Source organism: Guillardia theta (assembly GCF_000315625.1).
Source record: "Guillardia theta CCMP2712 unplaced genomic scaffold GUITHscaffold_139, whole genome shotgun sequence".
NCBI classification, from domain to species: domain Eukaryota; class Cryptophyceae; order Pyrenomonadales; family Geminigeraceae; genus Guillardia; species Guillardia theta.
In genome coordinates, this window is record NW_005434535.1 from 65,934 (window position 1) to 75,335 (window position 9,402).

Consider the following 9,402-nt stretch of genomic DNA (forward strand, 5'->3'; position numbering starts at 1 on the left):
TCTGATGGAGGAGGTGAGACAAGGAGGAGCCGAGTAGTGCGGGGTCGATGAGGAGAGGAGCCAGCAATGTAGAGGCTCCTGAATGTTGTTCGGCAGGCCGCATGCGCTGCCATTGCGCCGCAGCTCAAAGCAGGAGAGACTTCTGTGGGAACAGCCATCAACATTTCCCACCTCAGTCCTACCCCAGTAAGCTGCTCTCATCTTCTTGCCCCCGGAATGACTGTCATCATTAGCTGGGGGCGACGGTGACAGCGACGGCAACAGTGGAGGAAGCGACCGAGAGGAAGGTGACTGTGTTGTTAGTGAGATCCATTCTGATGCGCATGTCTGGTCAAGTTCTCCTTCAAGGTGACAGCCACTGACAGTTGCGGGGACAAGATCGGCGAAGGGACTCATACCAGAGCCATTGTCAAAGTGGACAAGTTTATGCAGAAGGTGATGGAGAAGCTCCAAGTGAAGCCCAACGACTCTCCCAGCTTGTGACGAGAGCGAGCTAAGGTGCAGCCTTAATGTCTCTATATTGCAAGCCAAGAGGAACTGTGTGTCCCTCTTCCCGACCCTCTCTCCCTCCTCCCTCTCTTCTCATCGTCAAGTCACAATCGTCACCAACGCTCTTCACTCACAATTCTCCGCCCCGTCTTCCAGCATCACGCACGCTGCCTGCCCCCGAGGACCAGCAGCGGCTGCTCGCTCCCTCACAGCAAGTTGGCGTTGCGCTGCATCCTCAAGATCTGCTCGGCGATGGCTACCACCGGCAGGAACTTCTCCTCGATGTCCTTCGCCAACAGCCGGAGCCTCTGCTCTCCCTCCAGCGTCTTCTGCATCCCTTCCATCGTCTCGCTCTGCCAGAACTTGTCGTCACTCCTTCCTCTTCCTGCCTCCTCCACCACCACCACCACCACCACCACCTCCTCCTCCTCCTCCTCCTCCTCCTCCTCCTCCTCCTCCTCACCGCGAAGAGGTCAGGCTCCATGTCGTCTATCAGCATGTCGTAGCCTCTCCCTGCGATGGCATGCTTCGAGACAGCCATCAGAGCACTGCTGTCATGCTCCACGGCATTTTCAAACTCTCTCCTGCTGACCTGCCCAGCTAAGGCTCAGCGGCAACGAACGGGAAGAGGAGAGGTTGACCCACCGGAATGATGCAGCTGTTAAAGGCGATCACCCGGCCAGCGGCGTCAAACTCCTGCTGCTGCAACAGCTTTGCTACGAGGCAAGAGGAAGCTTGGTTTTCTCGAAGGTCCCTCACCCTCACGAAGCTTTCAAAGGGCTTGCTGGGATGCAGGGTCAGGGACAAAGTTCCGAGCATGGCATAGCAGAAATAGCTGAACTCCGTGGTCATGATAGGGAGCTCCCGGCTCCCCAGCCTTGAGATCATCTCCTCCACATGCAGCCCAAGCATCCGAGAGAGACTTTCCGACACGTACACCTCAGTCCGCCTCCCCGTCACGGGATCGATGCTCAGCCTGGCAACGCCGACCTCACTGATGGCGTTGTAGAAGATTTGCTTAATCTGACTCGCGTTCCTCGCGTCTGAAGTTCCATCCAATGGAGCCTGCGCAGCCTTCGCCTTATGGAACTGCATGATGACTTCAATCGCATGGAAGGCCCGTCTCGTCACGATCTCCAGGTATGGCGGGAGCGTGTGAAACACCCTCATCAGCTGCCTCGCATCGAACCCGAACATGCACTGTTGCGAGAGCAGAAAGCTCGGCCACCCCATCTTGACCACTCGCTCTTCCAGGAGCGAAGCTTGATCGAATTGGATCGCTCGAGTGTTGAAGTTGAGCGGCCATTCTACAGTCGTCAACCCCTTAGCACGAGTCCTCTGCATCTCCCCTCCCTTCCGTTCAGCCCCTCCCTCCCGTGCAGTCCCTCCTTCCAACACAGCCTTTCCTTCCCGCGCACTTCCTCCTCCCTCACTCGCAGTCCTCACTCGCCTTGCATTCCGCCTGGTCATTGCCGGCACTGCCTCCTGCTCATCGTCGACGCACATAGCCTCCTTCCCCAGCCTCACGCAGCGTGAGCATGGCCGCTGGTCATCGCACTTGGTCTTGATGCTCCGACACACTACACAAGCGATGCCGGCCCTCTTGCTGCCGCCATACCCTGCCTCTTGGGACCTTCTGATCCGGACACACTTGTGCGATAGTCCGAACCCAACACACCTGCAGGGACTCTGTGACCTCCTTCACTCCCTCGGCTCCCTCACCTCGAACACGGCTGCTGCTCGTCACATTTCTGCTTCGCATCTCTGCAGGGCTTACAGGCAACCCTCATCCGAGGCTGCCTGCTTGCTGGGAGCTCCTCTGCATTGCCCCCAGAGTCCTCCTCCCCGCTAGTCACTGACCGCCCTGCTGATCCGCTCTCCTCGCCCTTGATCCCCGACGCAGATCCATCCTCCCTCACAATCATCATGGTTCCCTAGCCGTGGCCCTCGTGAAAAAGCTGCTGCGTCCTGTCCTCTTCTCCTCAAGCCTCCCCATGCGAGCTCTGATGAGCATCCTTCCCCACCTGTGAGCTCAGCGCTTCAACTTCATGTGACTGCTGAGTAAAACACACACACACACACACACACACACACACACACACACACACACACACACACACACACACACACACACACACACACACACACACACACACACACACACACACTGTCTTTATCCCCCATCCTCTCCCCCTCCCCCTCCCACTCCCCCCTCTCCCTACCTGTCTGTTCTGGAGAGTGTGCATTTTGACTGAAAAGAAAAGGCAAACCGGAGCAAACAAAGGAGGACGAGGATAAAGCCTACAAACCCGCCTCAATAAAATACTAGGAAAACGGAAAAGGCAGCGAAAACCGCTCCTCCAACCACTGAGTGACTGGCATGCAAGCCGCCCGACACTGAGCAGCCGTTGTCATGGATGACTGTATCAGACCTCATGAGGCCTTCGAAGCAGGCCGCATGGATATCGCAGTCAGCTTCAAGAAAATCGCAGTCAGCTTCAAGAAAACGCAAACGGAATGAGAGATTAACATAGGAAGGGTGTGAAATGAATGCCTATTTCATGGTGTATGATTGAATGATACCGCTCTTCGCACATTCCGACCTTCGATGAATGACATGAAAGGTAGAAAGGGAGTGACTTGAAATGTCACCAATGACTCGATGATGCTAGAACCATTCATGATACGCCCGGCCCGGCTCACCTTTCGCAATCAACAAAGCAGCATCCTATGCTGATGTGGCGGCATTACTCGCTCCTCTTTGGACCTTTTTCACTGATCAATGATGGCCATGAAGATTGTATCTGACGGTACGGTGACCGTATTCAAAGTACATCATCTAATGTCACTGACTGAGTGTTGAAGTTGCTGGCAAAGTACCTCATGCAGTATAGGGTGATGGGGAACTCAGGGCCCCCTAAGTATTAATGAAATCTTACAGATATCATTAAAATGTCACTTTCCAGCACATGACATGACAAGAAGGAGGTCCACCATTACATCGAAGAGGATCATACGAACGGTACTGGACGAGAACTCTGTATCTTGGACAGGTTGGAATCTGCCATTTGTGGCATTATTTTCTCTGAAATATTGAAACAGGGAATGCCCCAAGAGTTTACCCTATTCATTTCGATCAATTAGACGCAGACTATTTATCATTTCTGTATGTGGATCACGCATCTGCTAAGCGTTTCACCGAACAATGGTTTTGCAACTTACAGTAATCATCGATCGGCAATAAACAGCTTTTTCAGAGATTTTCAGAAAGACCTACGGCTGGAATTCAAGAATGCTCTTCAAGAATGTTACGTTGGCCTCAAGAAAGATTTGAATCAGATGGATGCAACAAGTGTGCTGGAGATAACAACAGGCAAAGAACCTATGAGCATGACAACCTATCGTTTGTTTTGCAAAACCATGATGTTTTCCGACAAGAGATATTACATCTTCGCTCGCAACTTTCTCATCATTTGTTGGAATCTTATGTGTCGCGCTGGAAACGCCGAATCTATTCACTTCAACGGTTCAACCACATGTGCTGGAATGAAGATCGTCTCCAAACTTTCTTTGCCCACTCGAAAACAGATCAGAGCGGTGACAAGCCTGGAGACCCCAAGAGACTCTATGCAAATCCAGTCCATCCAGAGATCTGTCCCATATTGGCATTGGGAATTTATTTGCTTTTGCTATCTACCAGATGAACTCTCCCTGTTTCCAGGCAGATCGCGTTTCGTGCAGGTTCTTTCGAAAATAATGATGCCACAGAATCAATCAGCAGCCCCGAGTGACACTGATGAGACCGCGGAAAGGCATGATGATCATAATGGTATGGATGCAGATCAGACTGCAGTGACTGCCCATCTGCGTTCACTCGGTTTATAACCAGAGGATCTTGGAAGTCTGTTACTCTATTAGGAAGAGGGCAGTGAGAATATGAGATCAGTGTGCGTTGCAAACGAGCTATGTGTTTCAGATGCAACGATCAATCAGACCGCGGCGCAAGTTTCGAGTTATGCTTTTGTCCTTGAAGAGTTGGGAGCTTGACACCGGGAACCTTTTGACCTCAACCATCGCTTGCCAAATCGCACGCCTAGTTTGAAGCACTTTACTGATAATGCATGAACCATGCCGCTCAGTCACACTATCATCACGGCTGTCATCAGGGCCTCACGCCTTCCAGCGCGGCTGATCGCTCCGGGCCCCAGGCAGCTCCGAGCGCTTTGAGCCTTGTACGGTCCGAGTCCTTCCTGTGAGCCCTGGTTGATGTCCGATCAAGCTCAGCTGCCAGGCTTCGAGGGCGAGGCTGGTTGGATCTTGCCGTTGGCTAATCGACATACGATCTTTCCCCCGTCGTCGATGAGGAAAACATCCATGTCTCTTGCAATGGACCCGAGGCCCTGCAACTTCAAGAGCACGCATGCGATCGCCTGGGCGAGCGGCGATGGCCCTCCGACGAAGTAGCCGGCTGGTGCTTTCACGCGAGAATGCAAAGGCTTGGAGATCTCATGCATCAGGCCTGAAAGCTCGTTTGCTACTGATGCGTGGCTGCAGGCCAGGTTGTACTGGTTTGCAAGCTGATTGCACACGCTCACGCAATCTGGTCGAAGCTTACGCGATTTGCGTTGCTTTGGATTTTGCAGCAGATGTTTAGCGATGAAATGATCGAGCGCTTGCGTTGTAGTCATGCCAGGAAATTTGCGAAGCAAGCCGATCTCGATCAAGGCTCTGTTGTTGAGCACTGCATGTCGGCTGGATTCTGTCTGAAGGCATTTCTCCCTCGCCTCAGCTAAGGAACGGCGTGTATCCTGAAGCAAACCCTGAGATATCTCCAGCTGCGCTGCCTTGTCCTTCTTGAGCTCTTGTAGCTGCGCTTGCTTGTCATTGTACATTTCTTCTAGCGCTGTGAAAGCATTATTCAAGTTTTCGCGATGATCTGGGGCAATGAGGACTCGATTCAACGCATTTTGGAATATCATTTTCAGCGGCTGCAACGCTGCGCCGCATGTTTCTTGCTGTCTCTCACCAGCATACTCTTTCTTCTTGTCTGTTCTCCTCTTCTTTCTCCGGTCCATTTGTACATGTTCTCCACGTCTCTTCCCAATACCACATGTGCTCGACATTCTCGTACGCCAAAGGTTTGTGGCTCTTATCCACCCCTTGATATTGCACTTCCACCACCACCCCCTACCCTGATCGGATCATGGATGTAGGTAGCTTTCTGTCGGAAACTGACGGGTGGGTGGGGTGGGTACTCCACCCACCATACAAAGGTTAAAGACGCGACTGGGAAAAGGGCGGGAAGGATCAGCAAACTTGTCACTGCGAGTCAAGTTCCTGAGGCATCCAATCATGGTCATGTTCCTGTGATGTTCCGGAGGCATGTGATGGTACCGTTCGCTCTCAGGCTCCGACGACTTTGACTTTACATTGGCCCGGCCGGAGTGCAAGCTAGTGACATTGGTTACAACTTAGCTCGTCCCCGCGATACAGCATGTTGCGAACTTGGGAACGTTTTCATCATACTCAAGAACCGTGGCATACTAGGCTTAGAAAGCTGTTTGAATTACACCAAACTCGTGCTCTCAGCCGCGCCGAGTTCAATGGCACAACACTCAAATACTCATGGCAAACAAAGCAATGAGTGAAATAACAACAACCTCTTGAATGACGGGCAGGGCAGCGACAACGCAGAAAGGGAGAGGACTGGTGAGGCTGCCGCAAGCGAGGCAGCCTCCGGCGAAGCAGGCGACGTTGAAGCAACCGCTGCCATAGACATATGATGCATGGATTCTCTGGCACTTTGGAAATGCAGGGCGAGGACATAAACCTTTCAAACAAGTGAGGGGCACAGATTTCTCCCCAGCAACCTCGGACGGTCGAAGGCTGAGTGATGTGCGATACCTCATCAAAGTGATAGACAGAGAAGCAAGAGCCTTGAGCATTTACAATAGCGATCTAGATAAGGAAGAAGCAGACTTCATATATCAGCAATGTGAGAATGTCTTGATGGAAGAATACGAGCGAGTCACAAGATTGAGAGACTGGAGGCGATAGATGGACGATTCTCTGAGTTGTCATGGATGACAGTGTCAGACCTCATGAGGCCTTCGAAGCAGGCCGCATGGATATCGCAGTCAGCTTCAAGAAAATCGCAGTCAGCTTCAAGAAAACGCAAACGGAATGAGAGATTAACATAGGAAGGGTGTGAAATGAATGCCTATTTCATGGTGTATGATTGAATGATACCGCTCTTCGCACATTCCGCCCTTCGATGAATGACATGAAAGGTAGAAAGGGAGTGACTTGAAATGTCACCAATGACTCGATGATGCTAGAACCATTCATGATACGCCCGGCCCGGCTCACCTTTCGCAATCAACAAAGCAGCATCCTATGCTGATGTGGCGGCATTACTCGCTCCTCTTTGGACCTTTTTCACTGATCAATGATGGCCATGAAGATTGTATCTGACGGTACGGTGACCGTATTCAAAGTACATCATCTAATGTCACTGACTGAGTGTTGAAGTTGCTGGCAAAGTACCTCATGCAGTATAGGGTGATGGGGAACTCAGGGCCCCCTAAGTATTAATGAAATCTTACAGATATCATTAAAATGTCACTTTCCAGCACATGACATGACAAGAAGGAGGTCCACCCTTACATCGAAGAGGATCATACGAACGGTACTGGACGAGAACTCTGTATCTTGGACAGGTTGGAATCTGCCATTTGTGGCATTATTTTCTCTGAAATATTGAAACAGGGAATGCCCCAAGAGTTTACCCTATTCATTTCGATCAATTAGACGCAGACTATTTATCATTTCTGTATGTGGATCACGCATCTGCTAAGCGTTTCACCGAACAATGGTTTTGCAACTTACAGTAATCATCGATCGGCAATAAACAGCTTTTTCAGAGATTTTCAGAAAGACCTACGGCTGGAATTCAAGAATGCTCTTCAAGAATGTTACGTTGGCCTCAAGAAAGATTTGAATCAGATGGATGCAACAAGTGTGCTGGAGATAACAACAGGCAAAGAACCTATGAGCATGACAACCTATCGTTTGTTTTGCAAAACCATGATGTTTTCCGACAAGAGATATTACATCTTCGCTCGCAACTTTCTCATCATTTGTTGGAATCTTATGTGTCGCGCTGGAAACGCCGAATCTATTCACTTCAACGGTTCAACCACATGTGCTGGAATGAAGATCGTCTCCAAACTTTCTTTTGCCCACTCGAAAACAGATCAGAGCGGTGACAAGCCTGGAGACCCCAACAGACTCTATGCAAATCCAGTCCATCCAGAGATCTGTCCCATATTGGCATTGGGAATTTATTTGCTTTTGCTATCTACCAGATGAACTCTCCCTGTTTCCAGGCAGATCGCGTTTCGTGCAGGTTCTTTCGAAAATAATGATGCCACAGAATCAATCAGCAGCCCCGAGTGACACTGATGAGACCGCGGAAAGGCATGATGATCATAATGGTATGGATGCAGATCAGACTGCAGTGACTGCCCATCTGCGTTCACTCGGTTTATAACCAGAGGATCTTGGAAGTCTGTTACTCTATTAGGAAGAGGGCAGTGAGAATATGAGATCAGTGTGCGTTGCAAACGAGCTATGTGTTTCAGATGCAACGATCAATCAGACCGCGGCGCAAGTTTCGAGTTATGCTTTTGTCCTTGAAGAGTTGGGAGCTTGACACCGGGAACCTTTTGACCTCAACCATCGCTTGCCAAATCGCACGCCTAGTTTGAAGCACTTTACTGATAATGCATGAACCATGCCGCTCAGTCACACTATCATCACGGCTGTCATCAGGGCCTCACGCCTTCCAGCGCGGCTGATCGCTCCGGGCCCCAGGCAGCTCCGAGCGCTTTGAGCCTTGTACGGTCCGAGTCCTTCCTGTGAGCCCTGGTTGATGTCCGATCAAGCTCAGCTGCCAGGCTTCGAGGGCGAGGCTGGTTGGATCTTGCCGTTGGCTAATCGACATACGATCTTTCCCCCGTCGTCGATGAGGAAAACATCCATGTCTCTTGCAATGGACCCGAGGCCCTGCAACTTCAAGAGCACGCATGCGATCGCCTGGGCGAGCGGCGATGGCCCTCCGACGAAGTAGCCGGCTGGTGCTTTCATGCGAGAATGCACAGGCTTGGAGATCTCATGCATCAGGCCTGAAAGCTCGTTTGCTACTGATGCGTGGCTGCAGGCCAGGTTGTACTGGTTTGCAAGCTGATTGCACACGCTCACGCAATCTGGTCGAAGCTTACGCGATTTGCGTTGCTTTGGATTTTGCAGCAGATGTTTAGCGATGAAATGATCGAGCGCTTGCGTTGTAGTCATGCCAGGAAATTTGCGAAGCAAGCCGATCTCGATCAAGGCTCTGTTGTTGAGCACTGCATGTCGGCTGGATTCTGTCTGAAGGCATTTCTCCCTCGCCTCAGCTAAGGAACGGCGTGTATCCTGAAGCAACCCCTGAGATATCTCCAGCTGCGCTGCCTTGTGCTTCTGGAGCGCTGCCTTGTCCTTCTTGAGCTCTTGTAGCTGCGCTGCCTTGTCCTTCTTGAGCTCTTGTAGCTGCGCTGCCTTGTCCTTCTTGAGCTCTTGTAGCTGCGCTTGCTTGTCATTGTACATTTCTTCTAGCGCTGTGAAAGCATTATTCAAGTTTTCGCGATGATCTGGGGCAATGAGGACTCGATTCAACGCATTTTGGAATATCATTTTCAGCGGCTGCAACGCTGCGCCGCATGTTTCTTGCTGTCTCTCACCAGCATACTCTTTCTTCTTGTCTGTTCTCCTCTCACCAGCATACTCTTTCTTCTTGTCTGTTCTCCTCTTCTTTCTCCGGTCCATTTGTACATGTTCTTCACGTCTCTTCCCAATACCACATGTGCTCGACAT

At 51.1% G+C, this 9,402-nt stretch overlaps 5 protein-coding genes across 5 annotated transcripts; 2 read left to right on the forward strand and 3 right to left on the reverse strand.

Moving 5' to 3' along the window:
- Nucleotides 1–4: 4 nt before the first annotated feature.
- On the forward strand, nt 5–483 carry GUITHDRAFT_119061 (hypothetical protein; the record flags this gene model as incomplete). The annotated part of the gene is made up of 4 exons (XM_005821675.1): nt 5–13; nt 97–186; nt 234–287; nt 337–483. The coding sequence occupies 4 exons, from the start codon at nt 5–7 to the stop codon at nt 481–483; spliced, it is 300 nt and encodes a 99-aa protein (XP_005821732.1).
- Nucleotides 484–695: 212 nt separating this feature from the next.
- GUITHDRAFT_119062 (hypothetical protein) lies at nt 696–2,417 on the reverse strand (the record flags this gene model as incomplete). The annotated part of the gene is made up of 5 exons (XM_005821676.1): nt 696–842; nt 953–1,081; nt 1,135–2,167; nt 2,212–2,253; nt 2,350–2,417. 5 exons carry the CDS (start codon nt 2,415–2,417, stop codon nt 696–698), a joined length of 1,419 nt encoding a protein of 472 aa, XP_005821733.1.
- Nucleotides 2,418–4,769: 2,352 nt separating this feature from the next.
- GUITHDRAFT_119063 (hypothetical protein) lies at nt 4,770–5,612 on the reverse strand (the record flags this gene model as incomplete). Its single annotated transcript, XM_005821677.1, has 1 exon — nt 4,770–5,612. The coding sequence occupies one exon, from the start codon at nt 5,610–5,612 to the stop codon at nt 4,770–4,772; it is 843 nt and encodes a 280-aa protein (XP_005821734.1).
- Nucleotides 5,613–7,494: 1,882 nt separating this feature from the next.
- GUITHDRAFT_119064 (hypothetical protein) lies at nt 7,495–7,860 on the forward strand (the record flags this gene model as incomplete). The annotated part of the gene is made up of 1 exon (XM_005821678.1): nt 7,495–7,860. One exon carries the CDS (start codon nt 7,495–7,497, stop codon nt 7,858–7,860), a length of 366 nt encoding a protein of 121 aa, XP_005821735.1.
- Nucleotides 7,861–8,436: 576 nt separating this feature from the next.
- On the reverse strand, nt 8,437–9,402 carry GUITHDRAFT_119065 (hypothetical protein; the record flags this gene model as incomplete). The annotated part of the gene is made up of 1 exon (XM_005821679.1): nt 8,437–9,402. The coding sequence occupies one exon, from the start codon at nt 9,400–9,402 to the stop codon at nt 8,437–8,439; it is 966 nt and encodes a 321-aa protein (XP_005821736.1).